This window comes from Bufo gargarizans, chromosome 10 (assembly GCF_014858855.1).
Source record: "Bufo gargarizans isolate SCDJY-AF-19 chromosome 10, ASM1485885v1, whole genome shotgun sequence".
Classification (NCBI taxonomy): Eukaryota; Metazoa; Chordata; class Amphibia; order Anura; family Bufonidae; genus Bufo; species Bufo gargarizans.
In genome coordinates this window covers 61,814,661-61,837,271 of record NC_058089.1, presented here as the reverse complement: position 1 = coordinate 61,837,271, position 22,611 = coordinate 61,814,661, and the positions used below count along the sequence as shown (strand labels likewise).

General features: G+C 41.7%; 1 protein-coding gene across 3 annotated transcripts in view; it reads right to left on the bottom strand.

The window, feature by feature from the left end:
* Positions 1 to 3,317: 3,317 nt before the first annotated feature.
* The window catches only part of LOC122920736 (phosphomethylethanolamine N-methyltransferase-like), a 283,047-nt gene continuing 263,753 nt past the window's right edge, over positions 3,318 to 22,611 (bottom strand). For all 3 annotated transcript variants that reach the window (XM_044270449.1, XM_044270450.1, XM_044270448.1), the window contains 3 exons: positions 17,125 to 17,256; positions 3,975 to 4,091; positions 3,318 to 3,882 (listed from right to left, as the gene is read on the bottom strand). In XM_044270449.1, coding sequence (XP_044126384.1) covers positions 3,757 to 3,882; positions 3,975 to 4,091; positions 17,125 to 17,256 — 375 coding nt within the window. In that variant the 3' untranslated portion in view covers positions 3,318 to 3,756. The remainder of the gene's footprint in view (positions 3,883 to 3,974; positions 4,092 to 17,124; positions 17,257 to 22,611) is intronic.

Sequence of the window (22,611 nt, the reverse complement as noted above, 5' to 3'; positions counted from 1 at the left end):
TTTCTTCTGTTTTCTACTTCTCTAAAACTTTAAAAATTGCTTCATATTCTTTGGTAAAAGACCCACTTTTTATTTTTCGGTCAGTGGAGCTGTGTTAGGGATTTTTTTTACTGGTACCATTTTTGGGGACATTTGGATTTTTTCTAATCACTTTTACTCCATCATCAAAAAAGCCATTTTGGCACTGTATTTTTTCCAGGAATTACTGTGCAGCATAAATTATATATCACATACACTTCCCAATGCAATGATATTAGTTATGCATATTTTTTATTGTTTCAATTTTTTCACATGATAAATCAGAAAATTGGAATGTTTTGATCTCAGCAGGTATCAGCTATATAACAACCGACACCCACCTTCTAAGGAGTGGCATCAGCTTCTGAGCCTACTCCACACACCATTATAATGTACATGTATGTCAAATTTTAAGAGGGCTTGACAGGTCTGTTTTAGTAAATATTTGCATTCCCTGTAACAATTCTGCAGCATCTTTTCTTAGAACTCTTCATTTGTTTTCCTCTAAATGACTATTTCCATATTTCAGTAAAACATATTAAACTCCAAGGCCTCTTTCACACGAGCGACAAGGATTGTGTCAGGATCTGTTAGGGAAAAAAATGACGGTTTTGCATGCAAGTTCAATCAGTTTTGTCTGTGACTGCATTCAGTGTTTGAGTTTTTTCCTGTCCGGATTCCATGCATTTTTCATGTGCATGACAAAGAAAGAAAAAAGAAAAACATTCTACATCTCCCCTGCAATTGTAAATCATAGCAGTGTACTGTATGGCAGAAACAATCAGACAGTGGCATGTTAAAGTCCCCTAGGGGGGCTAAATAAAAGTGTGAAAAAGTATGAAAGCACAAGAAAAACTATTAAAAAAATTGCTGTAAAAACGATGGCAGAATCAGCTTCCCACTACGATTTCCAGCTTCCCACTACATCATATGCAACATAGGCTTCTTTCACACAACCGTATTTTTTTTCACGTGTACAGACCGTTTTTTGCGTTCCGTATACAGTCTGTATACGGAACCATTCATTTCAATGGTTCCGCAAAAAAAACTGAATGTACTCCGTATGCATTCCGTTCCCGTATTTCCATTCCGTTGAAATTAGAACATATCCTATTATTGCCCGCAAATAACATTCCGTGACTCCATTCTAGTCAATGGGTCCGCAAAAAAAACAAAAGACATATACGGAAATGCATCCGTATATCTTCCGTATCCATTCCGTTTTTTGTGGAACCATCTATTGAAAATGTTATGGCCAGCCCAATATTTTCTATGTAATTACTGTATACTGTATATGCCATACGGAAAAACGGAAAAAACGGAATGAAAAACGGAACAACGAATCCTTTTAAGGCCTCATGCACACGACCGTTGTATTGGTCCGCATCCGAGCCGCCGTTTTTGCGGCTTGGATGCGGACCCATTCATTTCAATGGGGCTGCAAAAGATGCGGACAGCACTTAGTGTGCTGTCCGCATCCGTTGCACCATTCCGTGGCCCCCTCAAAAAAAAAAAAATATAGCATGTCCTATTCTTGTCCGTTTTGCAGGCATAAATAGGCATGTCTACAATGGGCCGCCCGTTCCGTTCCGCAAATTGTGGAAGGCAGACGGGCGGCTTCTGTTTTTTTGCGGACCGCAAAAAACTGCACGGTCGTGTACATGTAGCCTAAAACAGACTGCAAAACACTGAAAAAGCCATACGGTCGTGTGAAAGAGGCCTTAAATGGAGAGCTTAGACAGTAAAACTTGCCCCACAAAAAAACAAGCCCTGACATGGCTATCTAAAAAAAAAAAAAGGAGTAAAAAAATGTAAGCAAAATAAAACTGCTAATTGCTATACCAGGAGAGGGTTTACGAAGCAGTAAAATCAAGGATGATTATTTTCAATTTGTAATTCTAACATTTAAATATTCACATTCTCTTACTGTGTTCTTGCAAACACAGGCTACATGATATTTGCTGAGTATTAGAGACCTTTCAATAATGTTAATGTTCAATAATACATTCCCATTACTAGAGGTTAATGCTTTTGGATTAGGGCATGGAAAAAATGTCATAGCTGCCTATAGCAACCAATCACGTTTAAAAAATAAAAAAATTAGGAATTAGAGCTGAACTTTGGTTGTATGGTTTGGTAGCAACTGCTCCATTTGTCCTCTTGCTCTAGTTCCCGGTATATCTAGACATAATTTTTAGGATGGGTTCAAACAAAACAGCTCTGGTCAGATGTACATGGATTGGAAATGGATGAAAAATATATTTTTCTAAACCAATAAATCCCACAGTTTGCATCCGTCTGATACATCATTTGGGCACAGTATTCTGTTGCTATATTATGGATCCATAGATATACACAGAACAAATGGAAAACCATGGCATTTTCATTTAAAGAAATACAAACATTTTTGTAAAAACTGTTGAAGGAAATCTGTCATCAGCGACCTCCCTATCAAACAGTTTGCATAGACACATAGCTGTGATTCAACTGATTAAAATGCTATTTTTCTTTTCTTGATCAGTGGCTCAGTTCCCAAGTTATGATACTTTTTCTTAATATGCAATGAGGGTGTCCCCTTAGCTCTCGTTACACCCAAGCTCCACTCAGCCCCTCCCTGGCTGCTTTGCTAATGCCTGGCCCTGTCAAAGCAGCGAGAGAGGGTCTGGCCACAGAAAGGAAAGGAGCTTGCGTGTAACAAGAGCAATGGTGATGCCCTTGTTGCACCAAAGGCCCAATCTGAATATTAAGAAAAACGTATCTTAGCTCAGGAACGGCACCTCGGATCAACAAAAGAAAAATAATTAAAACAGGTGAACCACAGCTACATCTCTATGCAGACAGTTTTATATAGAGGTGTCTGGTGACAGATTCCCTTTAAAGACCTTTCATGGGTCCAGACATTACAAAATAAGTATCACGTTATGTAGGGCATAAAGCAGGGATCTAATAGCGCTTACTATTTTTCCTGGGCGCCGCTCCATTCACCCGCTGTGCCCCTGTTGAATTCTCCCTCCTGGTATGCTTAATAGCATCGGAACAGGGACGAGATGCCAGGGTTTCTCAATGGGCGTCTCCTTCTACCTGGCTGTAGCACGGTCCAATCACAAAGGAGAGCGTCACAGCCAGGGATAAAAAAAATAATCACCTTCTCCCTGGCTGTGGTGCTCTCCTTTGCCCATTGAGAAACCCTGGAGTCTCCTCCTCCAGCATACTAGGCTGTAGAATTTAACAGGGGCACAGCGGCCGAACGGAGCGCCCAGGAAAAATAGTAAGCGCTATTAGATCCCTGCTTTATGCCTTACATAACGTGCTACTTATTTTTATAATGTCTGGACCCATGAAAAGTCCTCTTTAAGGTTAAAGGGGTATTCCGTTTGTAGCAAATTATCCCCCTTTCACAGAAGATATAAGATCGGTGGGGGGTTCTACTACTGGGACCCCTATTCATCACGAGAATGGATATCTCGTGGGGATCACCAAAATGAATGGAGAGGCAGGATGTGCATAACACTGCTGATCCAGTCAAATCTCTAGGAGTTCCAGAAAAAGAGTACAGTAATCAGCTACCGTATTTACAGAATTCCCAAAGATGAATGTAGCAGAATTCCGCATGCTCAACCTGTCGCTCCATTCATCTCAGGGTGTCCCATGGTGGGGTCCCTTTTCTCGTGATCAAACTTGTTACAAACTGAATACACCTTTAAGGTTTTTGGCCCAGCAAAAAGAAGAAGTCAACAGTTAAGACATGATGTCCAGTGGTTTCTCTGCTAGAAACAGGCCCCAACGCTGATCCCCTAGGCTACAGCGATGAAGTTTTTCCTTCCAGCCTTCAATAATGTAGTTATAATCCTCTTCTGAAAAGCTCTATATGGAAGAGAGAGTGACAGTGTAAGTCATTCTACAATCCTAGATGTCACGTCAGACACATTATACAGATCTAGGTTTTAGGCCATTACCTCTAGGAACTCCTGCTTTTTCTCTTGTGTACGTTTAAGCTCCTTTTTCAGAACTTGTACAAACTGTTCTGTCCGATCCAAAGCTTGAACCTTAACAAAACCAACTTTCTGCAAAAACTGTGGACAGATGTGAGAAGTGACAAAGACATAGTCTACTACTGCATCACTGCATGAATCCAAAATAATATTATAGTAAACTCTGTTTATCCAGGAAATTGCTGTTCCAATATGTAACTCTTCAGCACACAGTACATAGGGATACTCTTCCCAAGTCTTACACCGTAATCATCTGACAGTTAGGCCTCTTTCACATGGGCGTCATGGTTTTGGGCCGGATAAGATGCGGGTGCGTCGCGGGAAAATGCGTGATTTTTCCGCGCGAGTGCAAAATATTTTAATGCTTGTTCACGTAGCCCGGCTTCTGGTGATGGACCATGTGACAGACCATGTGAGTTCCATCAAGGCACGGCTGCGCATTGCGAGAGGCTGCCGGAATAAATGTTGGACATGATGTAGTTTTATTCCACCAGCCTCTTGCCGTGCCTCGCCAGAACTCTGCCCCCGCTCCCATTATAGTCAATGGGGACGGAGCGGCAGACTGGGGGCACACGGTCACTAGCAGCAGGACGGATCCGACAGGCTGTTCACCCGACGGAACACCCTGCCGGAGGTCCATGCCACTAGTGTGAAAGTAGCCTTACGCCTGCACAACCCCTTTAAGCTGTATTACCACACAATAATTTATCCATCATCAAAAAGAAAGCTATCAATTGCTAAAATTATGGCCATGTATATCTGGGATAGGAAGACCTATGAAAAACAACAATAAAAAAAAAATACATTTTGGGAATACCAATTTTTTCACAAAGTTACAGAAAATCATTTTTTTAAAGTATAGGTAAAAACAATGTTAAACAGTTGACATGAACAAGTTTTATAAAGGCCTTTAGCAGCACAGAGACATGATCTCCAAACACCATGACTGACTCGGTTTTTAACCTATTGAGTGATCGCATCGAGTCCCCACACTGCTATGTCACAAGGCAGCCTGATAAACACCATAAAAAAAAAAAAATGGTGTAAAAAAAATAAAAACACCAAGTGATCAAAAAGGCGTATATCCCACAAAATGGTATCAATAAAACAGTCACCTCATCCCGCCAAAAATTAGCCCCTACTTAGACAATCGCCCAAAAAATAGAAAAACTCAGACCATGGAGACACTAAAACATTATTTTTTTTGTTTCAAAACTGCTATTATTGTGCTAAAGTAAAATACATAAAAAAAAATAAAAAATACATATTAGGTATCGCCACATCCGTAACAACTAGCTCTATGAAAATATCACATGACCTAACCCCTCATGTGAACACCGTAAAAAATAACTGTGCAAAAAAAAAAGCCATTTTGGTCACATAACATCACAAAAATTGCAACAGCAAGTGATCAAAAAGGCGCTTGCCCCCCAAAATAGTACCAATCAGACCGTCACCTCATCCTGTAAAAAATTAGACCCTACCTAAGAGAATCGGTCAAAAAATAAAAAAGCTATCACTCTCAAACAATGGAGACATTAAAATATGATAATTTTTTTGCTTTAAAATGGCGATTATTGTGCTAAAATGAAAAAAAAAAAAAAGCATTCATATTAGGTATCGACACGTCTAACAACCAGCTCTATAAAAATAGCACAAGACCTAACCCCTAAGGTGAACACCGCAAAAAAAGTGATCAGCAAGTGATCAAAAAAGCGTATGCCCCCAAAATAGTACAAATTAGACTGTCACCTCATCCTGCAAAAAATGAGACCCTACCTAAGAGAATTGGTCAAAAAAAAAAAACTATGACTCTCAGACAATGGAGACACTAAAATATGATTATTTTTTGCTATTATTGTGTAAAAAATAAATAAAAAAAAGTTGACATATTAGGTATTGCCACGTCCGTAACGATCTGCTCTATAAAAAAGTCACATGACCTAATCCCTCAGGTAAACGCTGTAAAAATAAAAAACGGTGCCAAAACATCCATTTTCTGGTTACCTTGCCTCACAAAAAACATAATATAGAGCAATTAAAAATCATATGTACCCCAAAATAGTACCAATAAAACTGGCACCTTATCCCGTCGTTTCCGAAATGTGGTAACTTTTTTGAGTTTCTACTGTAGGGGTGCATCAGGGGAGCTTCAAATGGGACATGGCATCTAAAAACCGGTTCAGCTAAATCTGTCTTCCAAAAACCACATGGCGTTCCTTTCCTACTGCGCCCTGCCTGCGCCCGTACGATCACCTATGGGGTGTTTCTGTAAACCACAGAATCAGGGTAATAAATATTGAGTTTTATTTGGCTGTTAACCCTTGCTTTGCTACTGGAAAAAAATGATTAAAATGTAAAATCTGCCAAAAAAGTGAAATTCTGAAATGTCATCTCCATTTTCCATTAATTCTTGTGGAACACCTAAAGGGTTAACAAAGTTTGTAGTTTCTAAAATGGGGTAATTTTTGGGTGGTTTCTATTATGTAAGCCTCACAAAGTGACTTCAGACCTGAACTGGTCCTTAAAAAGTTTTGAAAATTTTCTGAACAATTTCAAGATTTGCTTTAAAACTTCTAAACCTTCTAACGTTCCCAAAAAATAAAATGTAATTTTCAAAATGATGCAAACATGAATTAGACATATGAGGAATGTAAAGTAATTACTATTTTTGGAGGTATTACTATCTATTATAAAAGTAGAGAAATAGAAATTTGCTAATTTTTCCAAATTTTGCATTTTTTTATGAATAAAAATGTTTTTTGTTTTTTTTTACTACTATCATAAAGTACGACATGTGATGAGAAAACAATCTCAGAATGGCCTGTATAAGTAAAAACATTTTAAAGTTATTACCACATAAAGTCACACATGTCATATTTGCAAAAAATGGCCTGGGCAGGAAGGTTAAAACAGGCCTGGGGTTGAAGGGGTTAATGTCAGAAGAAAGAGTGGCTCACTCTGCACAAGCGTCCATAAATTATGCCTTAACAGGCCAGAGCGCCTGTCCGTATTTATATATTAATTGTTTACCTGCTTGCCATTGCGACCACAGCAGTGAGCAGGTGTTATTACAGCTACGCCATCCCATTCACTTCAATGGGACGGCTCCATCTTATTCAAATAAATGGGGACGGCAGGAGTTGTAATTACACCTGCTCACCGCTGCAGTGGCGAGCAGGTAAACAATGGAGAAGGCAGCACTAGTATGAGTGCTGCTTTCTCTTCAAACAGCTGATCAGCGGGGGTACCAGGAGTCTGACCCTGTTGATCTGATATTGAGGACCTATCCTGAGGATAGGTCATTAATATAAAAAAGCACACAACCCTTTTAATTGTCAGAAGAAAGAGTGGCCCGTTTTGCACAAGCGGGCAAAAGTTCTGCATTAACCCCTTCTAACCGAGTTTTCGCCCTCTTGCCCAGGCCATTTCTTGCAAATCTGACGTGTCACTTTACATTTATGTGGTAATAATTTTGGAACAGTATTATTTATCCAAGCCATTCTGAGATTGTTTTCTCGTGACACATTGTACTTCATGATCGCCAAAAATGTGAGTTAATATATTTCACCTTTATTTATCCCAAAATTCCAAATTTACCCAAAAAATGAAAAAAATCATAATTTTCAAATTTTTGATTTCTCTGCTTTTAAAATAGAAAGTGATACCTCATAAAATATTTATTACTTAACATCCCCCATATGTCTACTTTATGTTGGCATCATTTTGTAAATGTCATTTCATTTTTTTAGGACGTTAGAAGGCTTAGAATTTTAGAAGCAATTCTTAAAACTTTTAAGAAAATTTCCAAAACCCACTTTTTAAGGACCAGTTCAGGTCTGACGTCACTTTGTGGGGCTTACATAGTGTAAACCCCCCATAAATTACCCAATTGTAGAAACTACACCCCTCAAATTAGTCAAAACTGATTTTACTAACTTTTGTAATAATTTAAGGAAAATGGAGATTAAATTTCTAAATTTAACCTTTTGGGCAGATTTTCCATTTTAATCCATTTTTTTTCCTTTAACACATCAAGGGTTAACAGCCAAACAAAACTCAATATTTATTACTTTGATTCTGCGGTTTACAGAAACACCCCACATGTGGTCGCAAACTGATGTAAGGGCACATGGCAGGGCGCAGAAGAAAAGTAGAGCCATATGTTTTTTGTAAGGCAGATTGTGCTGGACTGGTTTTAAGATGCCATGTCCCATTTAAAGCCCCCCTGATGGACCCTTACAGCAGAAACTCCCCAAAAGTGACCTAATTTTGGAAACTAGGGGATAAGGTGCCAGTTTTATTGGTACTATTTCCGGGTACATATGATTTTTAATTGCTCTATATTACGTTTTTTGTGAGGCAAAGTAACCAAAAAATGGCTTTGGCACCGTTTTTATTTTTTATAACATTCATTTGACAGGGTAGATCATCAAATATGTCTACTTTGTTTGTTTCAGTTTTACATTATAACGCTTTTATGAAAAAAAAATATGTTTTTGTGTCTCCATTTTCTGAATGCCTTATTCTTATGCCTTATGCTTGTTTTTTGCAGGAACAGTTGACTTTTTTATTGGTACCATTTTTGGGTACATATGATTTTTTTGATCATTCATTATTACACTTTATGGAGCAAGGTAACCAAAAAATTGGTTGTTTTGGCACAGTTTTTATTTATTTTTACAGCGTTCGGTCATGTGACAATTTATAGAGCAGGTCCTTACGGAAGTGTCAATACCTAATATGTATACTTTTTCTTATTTGTTTAAGTTTTACACAATAATAGCATTTTTAAAACCCCAAAAAATATGTTTTAGTGTCTCCATAGTCTGAGAGCCATAGCTTTTTTTCTTTTTTTTGACAGATTGCCTTAGTTAGGATCTAATTTTTTGCGGGATGAGGTGACCGTTTGATTGGTTCTATTTTGGGGGCCATATGCCTTTTTGATTGCTTGGTGTTGCACTTTATGTGATTTTAGGTGACAAAAATGGCTTTTTGGCACTGGTTTTATTTCATTTGTTTTACAGTGTTGACCTGTAAAACAGGGATTCGATCATGTGATATTTTATAGAGCTGGTTGTTACGGATGCGGCAATACATAATATGTCAACTTTTTTATTTATTTCACTTTAACACCATAACATCAGTTTTGAAGCAAAAAAAAAAAATAACATTTTAGAGTCTCCATTGTGTGAGAGTCATAGTTTTTTTTTTATTTGTTGACCGATTGTTTTATGTAGGGTTTCAATGACGGTTTTATTGTTTTTTCTTTTTTTTTTCCATAATAAAATCAGGGGAAAGGGGCGTTTTTTTCTTTTTTACTTTAAACTTTATATTTTTTTTTATTAAAAACACTTTTTTTTGGCTTTTTTTAAACTTTATCTCTGTCCCACTCTGGGACTATAACTTTTGAGGGTCTGATCCCCTTTGCAATGCATTACAATACATCGGTATTGTAATGCATTGCCTGTTAGTGTATTACACTGAGTAATACACTAACAGGTTGCCTAGGAGACCCAGCCTTGACGTAATAGTATGTCAAAATATGGCAAGTCACTATTACGTCATATGTCGGGAAGGGGTTAACAGGGGAAGGATGCCTGCCCATATTTATACACGCACAAGTGTTAAGTGTCAGAAGAAAGAGTAGCATCTTCTAAACAAACCTGGAAAAATTCACATTTTAAATTAGAAGCAGCAGCAGTAGTACACTGTGGATTGTCAAAAGAGAAGGGTAATAGTGGAATGTGGCTGCAATAGTAGCAGCAACAGTAGCAGCACAGCTTGGAACAGACAAGACGATAGTAGTACTAGTAGTAGCAACTGTGTAGTGGTAATGGTAGTGGCAGTAGGGGAAAAGTGGCAGCAGGGAATAGTAGCTGCGGTGGCAGCAGTAGCCATATGGTACAGAACAAGTTGGTAAGCAGGCCGACAGCGGCATGATGGCCGCAGAAGCCATACAGTACAGAACATGATGGTAAGCAGGCAAACAGCAGCAGTCACATGATGGAGCACCATCAGCAAGGATAGATCTATTCATGGGCCTCAGCCTGAAGATTGTGAAAATCCTCACGGATACATGCATAATTTAATTTGACAAAAGTGATGTTTTGTGCACTGGCTGATGACAAATTAGTCTGTTTGAGTGTCACAACGATCCCTGTTGTGCTAAAAACACTCTCTGAGATTACACTGGAGGCTGGGCAAGAGAAAAACAGACAGAACATACTGGGCCAGTTCGGGCCACTATAGCAGTCTGCCTCTCCAGAATGCCATGGGGTCAGGGAACACAGTATGCACTGGTTAAAGTCCAAAGTCATATAGAGAACGAGACAATTGGAACTCTTTGCGCTGGAGCGATAGGCAAACATGGCGCTTGCTCGCACGTGCCATCAGAGACCCGTGGCTAATTACAGCGATCGGCAATAATGCCAATCGCGGTAATTAAAGTCTTTAAATGCGTGATCAAGTAAAATAACAGCATCTAAAGGGTCAAAACCCAGCTTGTTTCCGGCATCCTCTGAGCCAATGAAGATGCCGGTAATTGATTTAAATGCACTCAGCCTCGCTGGAGAGGCTCAGGGCATTCAAGCTGCAATTCTTATTTTGGCCAACAGGTGGCAGGCCAACATAAGAAATGAGCAACAGTCAGCAATAAATTCATTCATTTTAAAAATTCATGTTTGTTCAAAATTAAAAAAAATGATTTTGTATGCTCAAATACAAGCTTTAAAATCATTACAAAAAAGTAAAAAAAAAAAAATATATATATATATATATATATATATATATATATGTAAAAAAATAAATAAATAAACATCATGGGTATCATTGGGACTGAAAACGCCAGTACTATTAAAATATAAAAAATATTGCCATTTTTTCATTGCTTCTTTTATCCCAATTTTTTTTATAAAATGCGATCAAAAAGTCACACACTCCAAAATAGTATCAATAAAGTTAAATTTATTTTTACATTATTTAGACATAAAAAAAACTATACATATGGGGTATCGTTGTAATCACAGTGACCCAGAGAATTAAGAACATGTGTCAGTTTTGTCGCAAACGGAACGCCGTGGGAACAAAACCCATAATACTAGGGATCGACCAATATTGATATTTTAGGGCCGATACCGATAATTTGCGAACTTTCAGGCCGATAGCCGATAATTTATACCGATATTCTGGGAATTTTTATTTTTGAAAAAAAATAAAAAATTCCCCCAAATATGCTGAAAATTAATGTGTATTTTTTTTGTAAATCTCTTTCTTTTTCATTTATACTTAATATTTTGGTGTTTTATTTTTGTAACTTTTTTTTTTACTAACTTTTAGCCCCCTAAGGGACTAGAACCCTTGTCCTATTCACCCTGATAGATCTCCATCAGGGTGAATAGGAGCTCACGCTGTCCCTGCTGCTCTGTGCTTTGTGCACACAGCAGCATGGAGCTTACCATGGCAGCCAGGGCTTTAATAGCGTCCTGGCTGCCATTGTAACCGATCGGAGCCCCAGCATTACACTGCTGGGGCTCCGATTGGAGGAGCAGGGGATCTTGTGGGGGGGGGGCGCACTGCGCCACCAATGCTTAATACTGGGGGGGGCTTGGGGGGGAGGCGCACTGCGCCACCAATGCTTAATACTGGGGGGGGGGGCGGGAGCTGGCTGCAGAATGACATAGCTGGCTCCCGATCTCTATGAGCGGTAGCTGCGATCCGTGGCACCTGAGGGGTTAACTACCGCAGATCGCAGCTACAGCTCATAGAGGTCGGGAGCCGGCTATGTCATTCTGCAGCCAGCTCCCGCCTCTTGTATATGAATAAATGAGAGATTAAGCTTCATTGGTGGCGCAGTGGCCATAGCTCCTCCCCTCCTCTTGTCCTCTGTCCTTTCATTGGCGGCAGCAGCACAGGGGGGAGGGAGACACTGCTTCCTTCTCCCCTGTGCTGCTAAGGGGAACACGGAGAGCGCTGTCAGCAGCGCGATCTGTGTTCCCCATATGCTATCGGAATATCGGCAAAATAGATGCCGATACCGATAGCGTTCAAAATCCTCAATATCGGCCGATCGGTCGATCCCTACATAATACTGTAGAGGAATTACGTTTTTTCCAATTTCAGCCCATTTGGATTTTTTTTTACCGCTTCCCACTACATTGTATGCCATAATTAATGGTGGCATTAGAAAGAACAACTTGTCGCGCAAAAAAAAGCCCCCATACAGCTATGTGAACGGAAATATAAAAAAGTTACGGCTCAAGGAAGATAGGGAAGAAAAATGAAAAACACAAAAACAAAAAAAACTCCGGTATCCTATGGGTTAGGCCTCATGCACACAACAGTATTTTTTCACGGTCCGCAAAAACGGGGTCCGTATGTCCGTGATCCGTGACCGTTTTTTCGTCCATGGGTCGTTTTGGTGTCCGCCTGGCTGTGCGGAGCCAAACGGATCCATCCTGAATTACAATGCAAGTCAATGGGGACGGATCCGTTTGACATTGACACAATATGGTGCAATTGCAAATGGATCCGTCCCCATTGACTTTCAATGTAAAGTCAGGAGTCTCAGACGGATCCGCTCATATAATGCAGACGGTGGCTCCGTTCAGTACGGCTCCGTCTGCATTATATTGTTAATATATTTCTAAGTGTGAAAATAGCCTCAGACGGATCCGTCCAGACTTTCAATGCAAAGTCAATGGGGGACGGATCCGTTTGAAGATTGAGCCATAGTGTGTCAGCTTCAAACGGATCCGTCCCCATTGACTTACATTGTAAGTCTGGACGGATCCACACGCCTCCGCACGGCCAGGCGGACACCCGAACGCTTCAAGCAGCGTTCAGGTGTCCGCCTGCTGAGCGGAGCGGAGGCTAAACGCTGCCAGACTGATGCATTCTGAGCGGATCCGCGTCCACTCAGAATGCATTAGGGCTGAACGGAAGCGTTCGGGTCCGCTTGTGAGCCCCTTCAAACGGAGCTCACAAGTGGACACCCGAACATTTTAACTTGAAGCGTCCCCATCACCATGGGAACGCCTCTATGTTAGAATATACTGTCGGATATGAGCTAGATCGTGAAACTCAGATCCGACAGTATATTCTAACACAGAGGCGTTCCCATGGTGATGGGGAAGCTTCAGGTTAGAATATACTGAAAAACTGTGTACATGACTGCCCCCCTGTTTTTAACTCATTGGTGGCCAGTGCGGCCGCCCCCCCCCCCCTCTCTCCCCTGTAGTTAACTCATTGGTGACCAGTGGCCCCCCCCTCCCTCCCCTGTAGTTAACTCATTGGTGTCCAGTGGGCCCCCCTCCCTCTCCTGTAGTCTCCCTCCCCTGGCCACCAATGAGTTAAAAACAGGGGGGGGGGGGGGTCTGCCCCCTGCTGCCTGGCAGAACCTGCCAGGCAGCAGGGGGCAGTCATGTACACAGTTTTTCAGTATTTCTAACCTGAAGCGTCCCCATCACCATGGGAACGCCTCTGTGTTAGAATATACTGTCGGATCTGAGTTTTCACAAAGTGAAAACTCACCTCTGAAAAAGCTTTGGGGACGCTTCAGGTTAGAAATACTGAAAAACTGTGTACATGACTGCCCCCTGCTGCCTGGCAGGTGCTGCCAGGCAGCAGGGGGCAGACCCCCCCCATGTTTTTAACTCATTGGTGGCCAGTGCGGCCGCCCCCCCCCCCCTCCCTCCCCTGTAGTTAACTCATTGGTGTCCAGTGGGCCCCCCTCCCTCCGCTGTAGATAACTCATTGGTGTCCAGTGGGCCCCCCCTCCCTCCGCTGTAGACAACTCATTGGTGGCCAGTGGGCCCTCTCCCCTCCCTCCCCCTCCTAATTAAAATCGCCCCCCCTTTCATTGGTGGCAGTGGAGATTACCGATCGGAGTCCCAGTGGTCCCAGTGTAATCGCTGGGGCTCCGATCGGTAACCATGGCAACCGGGACGCTACTGCAGTCCCGGTTGCCATGGTTGCTTAGCAATTTGTAGAAGCTTCATACTTACCTGCGAGCTGCGATGTCTTTGACCGGCCGGGAGCTCCTCCTACTGGTAAGTGAAAGGTCTGTGCGGCGCATTGCCTATAGCACAGACCTGTCACTTACCAGTAGGAGGAGCTCCCGGCCGGTCACAGACATCGCTGCTCGCAGGTAAGTATGAAGCATCTACAAATTGCTAAGTAACCATGGCAACCGGGACTGCAGTAGCGTCCCGGTTGCCATGGTTACCGATCGGAGCCCCAGCGATTACACTGGGACCACTGGGACTCCGATCGGTAATCTCCACTGCCACCAATGAAAGGGGGGGCGATTTTAATTAGGAGGGGAGAGGGCCCACTGGCCACCAATGAGTTATCTACAGCGGAGGGAGGGGGGGCCCACTGGACACCAATGAGTTAACTACAGGGGAGGGAGGGGGGGGGGGGGCGGCCGCACTGGCCACCAATGAGTTAAAAACGGGGGGGGGGGGGTCTGCCTCCTGCTGCCTGGCAGCACCTGCCAGGCAGCAGGGGGCAGTCATGTACACAGTTTTTCAGTATTTCTAACCTGAAGCGTCCCCATCACCATGGGAACGCCTCTGTGTTAGAATATACTGTCGGATCTGAGTTTTCACGAGGTGAAAACTCACCTCTGAAAAAGCTTTTATGCAGACGGATCTTCGGATCCGTCTGTATGAAAGTAACCTACGGACACGGATGCCAATCTTGTGTGCATCCGTGTTCTTTCACGGACCCATTGACTTGAATGGGCCCGTGAACCGTTGTCCGTCAAAAAAATAGGACAGGTCATATTTTTTTGACGGACAGGAAACACGGATCACGGTCTCGGCTGCAAAACTGTGCATTTTCCGATTTTTCCACGGACCCATTGAAAGTCAATGGGTCCGCAAAAAAAAAAAACGAAAACGGCACAACGGCCACGGATGCACACAACGGTCGTGTGCATGAGGCCTTAAACATTTTTTTTTAAATTAAAAATAAATAAATATCGACAGCTGTCCAGAAGTACTAATATCCATGCAGCAGAATTACATTTTGGTCAAGGTGTGGAAGTATGCCACATTTCCATATTGACAAGTCTTGGTAGAACACACGGCAGTGGAAAAAACTGTTCCATTGTGTAACAACTAGCAAACTGGCTTCTGCAGCTTGTTTTAGCAGAGACAGCTGGAAAGTGGTGCCTAAAATTTGGGTGAAGGAGCGGAAGTGCGCCGCATTTGCGGAACAAGATAATTTTTACTCATGCTTGCCCGGTCAAAAGTCAAAGTGATGGCATGTGGGAAAATACGGCCCAGAAGATTAAAATTTGGTTGAAGGCGTGGAAATGTGCCACAGTTCCGGAACTAGACAATTTTTACTCATGCTTGCCTGGCCAGAAGTACAACAAACGACATGTGGCAAAATAGGTCCCAGAAAAATAAAATTTTGGTGAATGTGCGGAAGTGTGCCACATTTCTGGAACAATGAGACCATTTTTAATCATTCCAGCCTAGCCAAAAGTTATAGTGATAGCAAGTGGGAAAACATGGCCTAGCAGATTGAAATTTGGGTGAAGGTGCAAATATGCACCCCTGGCCAGAAGTCCAACAAATGGCATGTGGCAAAATACATCCCAGACAAATAAAATTTTGATGAAGGAACAGAAGCATGCTACAATTCCCACAAATAAGGCTACTTTCACACTTGCGGCACAGTGATCCGGCAAGCAGTTCCGTCACCTGCCGAATCCGGCAAAAATTATGCCAACTGATGGCATTTGCAAAACTGATGAGGATCCTGATCAGTCTTAAAAATGCCTGATCAGTCAGAAAAATGCATTGAAATGCCGGATCCGTCTTTCTGGTGTCATCCGGAAAAAACGGATCCGGCATTTATTTTTTTCACCTTTTTTTCGGTCTGCGCATTTGTAGCGCTAATACATTCCTATGAAAAAAAATGCCGGCATTCAGGCAAGTCTTCAGTTTTTTTTGTGCCTGGAGATAAAACCTTAGCATGCTGCGGTTTTATCTTTTGCCTGATCAGTCAAAAAGACTGAACTGAAGACATCCTGAACGGAATGCTCTCCATTCAGAATGCATGGAGATTAAACTGATCAGTTCTTTTCCGGTATAGAGCCCCTAGGACGGAACCCTATGCCGAAAAAGAAAAACGCAAGTGTGAAAGTACCCTAAGGCCTCTTTCATACGGACATCATGTTTTTGGCCAGGAAAAGATGCGGGTGCGTCGCGGGAAAATGCGTGATTTTTTAGCGCAAGTGCAAAACATTGTAGTGCGTTTTGCATGCGCGTGAGAAAAATCGGCATGTTAGGTGTTGTGTAGATTGTATTATTTTCCCTTATAACATGGTTATAAGGGAAAATAATAGCATTTTTAATACAGAATGCTTAGTAAAATAGGGCTGGAGGGGTTAAAATAAAATGTACAAAAATTTAACTCACCTTAATCCACTTGTTCGCGCAGCCCAGCTTCTCTTCTGTTTTCTTCTTTGAGGAATAGGACCTTTGATGACGTCACGGCGCTCATCACGTGACCTTTTACCATGTTGATGAAACATGTGACGGACCATGTGATGAGCGTAGTGACATCACCACAGGTCCTTTTCCTACTGCACAGCAAAGATGAAGACAGAAGAGAAGCCAGGCTGCGTGAACAAGTGGATGAGGTAAGTAAAAATTTTTTTTTTTTAACCCCTCCAGTCCTATTGTACTAAGCATTCTGTATTAAGAATGCTATTATTTTCCCTTATAACCATGTTATAAGGGAAAATAATAATGATCGGGTCTCCATCCCAATCGTCTCTTGGTAACCGTGCGTGAAAATCGCACCGCATAGAAATGAATGGCTCTGGATTCAGGGCAGGTAAAATGTGTTCGCCTCACGCATTGCACCCGCGCGGAAATCTCGCCCGTCTGAAAGAGGCCTACATGGTATAGCAGCAACTGCACCACCCGAAACTAGGGAAGAGTTCAGCTTGCTCACAAGCTAATTGGTATTCATGTGTTGCCTGCTTTATGATGTATTAAAAAAATTCTCACATGGGAAAATTTCATTTAAAGTACCAAGGTCATAGCTACTATGTTCTGTAACTGGTGTATCCATGAAACTGCACTGGAATTACCTGTCCATACGCTTCAGGTGTGTACAGAATATAGCTTCTCTGTTTCACATAGTCCTCAAACATTGGAGACCAAGGCTGATCACCGCAACAGTAATCTGTGATTAAGAGTTTCCCTCCAGGTTTCAGCCAGGACTGCAAGAAAAAGAAAAAAAAAAAAGGAAAACATTTTAAAATACATTTAAAGGAACACTTACATCAGAAAGGGTTGTTTTTTTAACCCTTTATTGTTATTTAAAACTTTTTAAAATCATTGTTTATCACAGTTCTGATAGGTATAGACATCAGATGTACAGCCATACTGGACTTAGTATTAACCAATAGGCCTGACAGAACAACAGATGTGCAGGTTGGGGGACACCTGGGAAATAGTGACCATAAAGTAATAAGCTTCCAATTATCATTCAAAAGAGCGTTTCTACAGGGAGGAACAAAAATACCAAACTTCAAAAAAAGCTAAATTTAGCCAACTAAGAGAGGCCATAGTCCTAACTGGGACAAAGTCCACAAAAATAAAAATACAGCCACAAAATGGGATATCTTTAAAAGCATCCTAAAATCTCATTGTGAGAGGTACATACCATATGGGAATAAAAGGTTAAGGAACAAAAAGAAACCAATGAGGATAAACAGAACTGTAAAGAAAGCAATAAATGACAAAAAGAAAGCATATAAAACACTAAAACAGGAGGGTAGCACGAAAGCACTGAAAAACTATAAGGAAAAACATAGAACATGTAAAAAACAAATAAAAGCGGCGAAACTAGAGACCGAGAGATTAATTGCCAATGAGAGTAAAACTAACCCGAAAATGTTCTTCAATTATATAAATGTTAAAAAGTATAAATCTGAAGGTGTCGGCCCTTTAAAGAGTAATGAGGGGGGAGTCGCAGAGAGCGACGAGGAGAAAGCAAAGCTGTTAAATATTTTTTTTCTCCAATGTATTCACTGAGGAAAATAAACTGTCAGATGAAATTCTGAATGTTGAAATAAATTCACCATTAAAAGTGTCCTGATTCACTGAGGAAAATAAACTGTCAGATGAAATTCTGAATGTAAAAATAAATTCACCATTAAAAGTGTCCTGTCTGACCCAGGAAGAAGTACAAAAGCGACTTAAAAAGATAAAAATAGACAAATCGCCAGGATCGGATGGCATACACCCCCGTATCCTAAAGGAATTAAGTAATGTCATAGCCAGACCCTTATTTCTGATATTTGCAGACTCTATACCGACAGGGAATGTGCCACAGGATTGGCGCTTAGCAAATGTGGTGCCAATATTCAAAAAGGGGCCAAAAACAGAGCCTGGAAACTATAGGCCAGTAAGTTTAACATCTGTTGTGGGTAAACTGTTTGAAGGTTTTCGGAGAGATGCTATGTTAAAGCATCTCAATGGAAATAAGCAAATAACGCCATATCAGCATGCCTTCATGAGGGATCGGTCATGCCAAACTAATTTAATCCGTTTCTATGAGGAGGTAAGTTCTACACTTGACAGCGGTGAATCAATGGATGTCGTATATCTGGACTTCTCCAAAGCATTTGACACTGTAACACATAAAAGGTTAGTATATAAAATGAGAGTGCTCGGACTGGGAGAAAACGTCTGTAAGTGGGTAAGTAACTGGCTCAATGATAGAAAACAGAGGGTGGTTATTAACGGTACACACTCAGATTGGGTCACTGTCACTAGTGGAGTACCTCAGGGGTCAGTATTGGGCCCTATTCTCTTCAATATATTTATTAATGCTCTTGTAGAAGGCTTGCATAGTAAAGTGTAAATTTTTGCAGATGACACTAAACTGTGTAAAGTAATTAACACTGAAGAGGACAGTATACTACTACAGAGGGATCTGGATAGGTTTGAGGCTTGGGCAGATAAGTGGCAGATGAGGTTTAACACTGACAAATGTAAAGTTATGCACATGGGAAGGAATAATGCAAGTCACCCGTACATACTAAAGGGTAAAAGACTCGGTAACACTGACATGGAAAAGGATCTAGGAATTTTAATAAACAGAAAACTAAGCTGCAAAAAACAGTGTCAGGCAGCTGCTGCCAAGGCCAATAAAGATAATGGGTTGCATCAAAAGGGGCATAGATGCCCGTGATGAGAACATAGTCCTACCACTTTACAAATCATTAGTCAGACCACACATGGAGTACTGTGTACAGTTCTGGGCTCCTGTGAACAAGGCAGACATAGCAGAGCTGAAGAGGGTCCAGAGGAGGGCAACTAAAGTAATAACTGAAATGGGGCAACTTCCCTCACTTTAGAAAAGAGACGACTGAGGGGAGATCTAATTACTATGTATAGATATATCAGGGGTCATTACAGAGATCTATCCCATCATCTATTTATCCCCAGGACTGTAACTGTGACGAGGGGACATCCTCTGCGTCTGGAGGAAAAAAGTTTGTACACAAAAGAGGATTCCTTGTGGTAAGAGCAGTGAGACTATGGAACTCTTTGCCTGAGGAGGCGGTGATGGTGAGTACAATAAAGGAATTCAAGAGGGGCCTGGATGTATTTCTGGAGTGTAATAATATTACAGGCTATAGCTACTAGAGAGATATAGTTGATCCAGGGAGTTATTCTGATTGCCTGATTGGAGTCGGGAAGGAATTTTTAATTCCCCTAAAGTGAAGAAAATTGGTTTCTACCTCACAGTTTTTTTTTTTTTGCCTTCCTCTGGATCAGCTTGCAGGATGACAGGCCGAACTGGATGGACAAATGTCTTGTTAGATGTCACGTAGTCACTAGTGTTATTTAATTATAGGTAGAATACAGGAATACTGTAATATAGCATGGCCTATTTTGGGAGGAAGGGTCGTAGAGATATGAATGGATGTAGAACATACTTATGCAAATCTCAGACTAGGATGGGAAAATAAGCTGGAAGACTTGGCGAGGAGGTGCTGAAGCAACACTGTCTTGGAGTGGATGGATATGTTTCAGGAGTTTACCTGGAAGATTTCTAATATTTTATATCTCTGCTGGTGATGCTGAGCCTGTTTCTTCGCTGGGGCGAGGGGTGGGTGGGACGGTTTGTGGAAGGGTTTGTAAATTTTAATAATAAAAAACAGCAGAAAGGGTTTCGTCCTGGAACATGCTCCTTTACTTTTAGAAAATGTACAGGATATATGAAAATGTCTAGTTAATTTTTTATAGGTCTAAAAGGATTGTTTGTACCCCTTAATGTATCCTCTGTTGATATGGTTTGTGTATCTATGTATCTAAAAATTGTCAATAAAAATTATCTGATTAAAAAAAACTTGTATAATTTAATTATAATATAGTCACAGAGTACCTCCACTAGTATAAGGCTACTTTCACACTGCTGTTTCTGGGTCCGCTTGTGAGATCTGTTTCAAGGCACTCACAAGCGGCCCAAAACGGATCAGTTTAGCCCCAATGCATTCTGAAAGCATAAGGATCTGTTCAGAATGCATCAGTTTGGCTCCGTTGCACCTCCATTCAGCTCTGGAGGCAGACACCAAAACGCTGCTTGCAGCGCTTTGGTGTCCGCCTGACGATGCAGAGCCAAATGGATCTGTCCTGACTTACAATGTAAGTCAATGGGGACGGATCCGTTTTCCCTGACACAGTATGGTGCAATTAAAAACGGATCCGTCTCCCATTGACTTTCAATGTAAGTCAGGACAGATCAGTTTTGACTTAGACTTTTTTTTTTTTAAGAATAATGCAAAAAGATCCGTTCTGAACGTATATAAGCGTTTGAATTATCGGTGCGGATCCATTTGTCCAGCTACAAGACGGATCCGCACCGAACGCAGGTGGGAAAGTAGCTTAACCCTGGGTTCACACCTGAGCGTCCTGAAAGGAGCACTCTGTATGCGCGATTGTACGGGCGTTTGCAATCGCGCATACAGAGACAAGCGAACGCCCATTGTCGCGCGTTCCAGAAAGTCTATGTACGGGAACGCGCGACAAAACGCACCAAAGAAGCTCAAGAACTTGTTTATGCGTCGGGCGTTTTTCAGCGTGTTCGAATGCGCTGTAAAACGCGAAAATGTGAACCAGTCCCATAGGGAAGCATTGGTTTGCACCGGTTATGCGTTTTACAGCGCGTTCGAACGGGCTGTAAAACGCGCAAGTGTGAACTTAGGGTAAAACTTAACCTTTACTGATGATCATTAAAACTCACCCAGATTGTGCCCATAAAAAGCGAGTGGCAATAAGGCTGGGCCGAACAAGGAAAGGAAAAATATCTAATCAAACTACAAGCCCTGCCTAGCAAAAATGGAATGGACGCCCCGATAGGGGCGATCCCGTGTCAGGAACCTCCTGATCAATAATTTGTGTGCGAATCATATTAAACTATTGTGATAACGCCCATATGATAATGGTTATTCTCATAGCCAAAAAGAATAACAATTCATCCAAATTTGGGACCAAATATAATGCATCTTCATCACACACCCAATGTCCACAATGCTGATACTAATAAGCCCCTTTAAAAGTATACCGCAGACCAGTTAAAAACAGAGACCGGACTTTCCATCTAGATGGCCACCACTGACTGCATCACCAATGCTCCTGTGCTGATCCAGAATGACTTAACCTCTCCAGGCCCAGTTGGGATTAAGGGAAGTATAATACCATATTTTCCCCTCTCTGCTACATAGATAGTTACTTTGATTAGCTCTTTCTACTCTTATTTTTTACTTAGGCCCCTTTCACACGGGCGAGATTTCAGCGCGGGTGCAATGTGTGAGGTGAACGCATTGCACCCGCACTGAATCCGGACCCATTCATTTCTATGGGGCTGTACACATGAGCGGTGATGTTCATGCATCACTTGTGCGTTGCATGAAAATCGCAGAATGCTCTATTTTGTGTTTTTCACGCAACGCAGGCCCCATAGAAGTGAATGGGGCTGTGTGAAAATCGCAAGCATCCGCAAGCAAGTACGGTTGCTAGGAGATGATCGGGATGGGGACCCGATTATTATTATTTTCCCTTGTAACATGGTTAAATAACAAGGGAAAATAATAGCATTCTTAAAACAAAATGCTTAGTAAAATAGGGCTGGAGGGGTTAAAAATAAAAAATAAAAATTGAACTCACTTCATCCACTTGTTCGCGCAGCCCGACTTCTCTTCTTTCTTCTTCTTTGAGGAAAAAGACCTGTGGTGACGTCACTGTGCTCATCACATGGTCCGTCACATGATCAATGACAAGGGGGTGAACACGCATATAGACTTCCTGATCACTTCCCTGTCATTGATCACCCCCCTGTCATTGATCACCCCCCTGTAAGGCTCCATTCAGACGTCCGTATGATTTTTACAGATCCACGGATACATGGATCGGATCCGCAAAACACATACAGACGTCTGAATGGAGCCTTACAGGGGGGTGATCACCTCATATACACTCCCTGATCACCCCCCTGCTTGCGCCGGGTGTAGATGTGACGTCATCGGCGCAGGCGCATTGAGGATGGAGCGGCCGACAGAGCG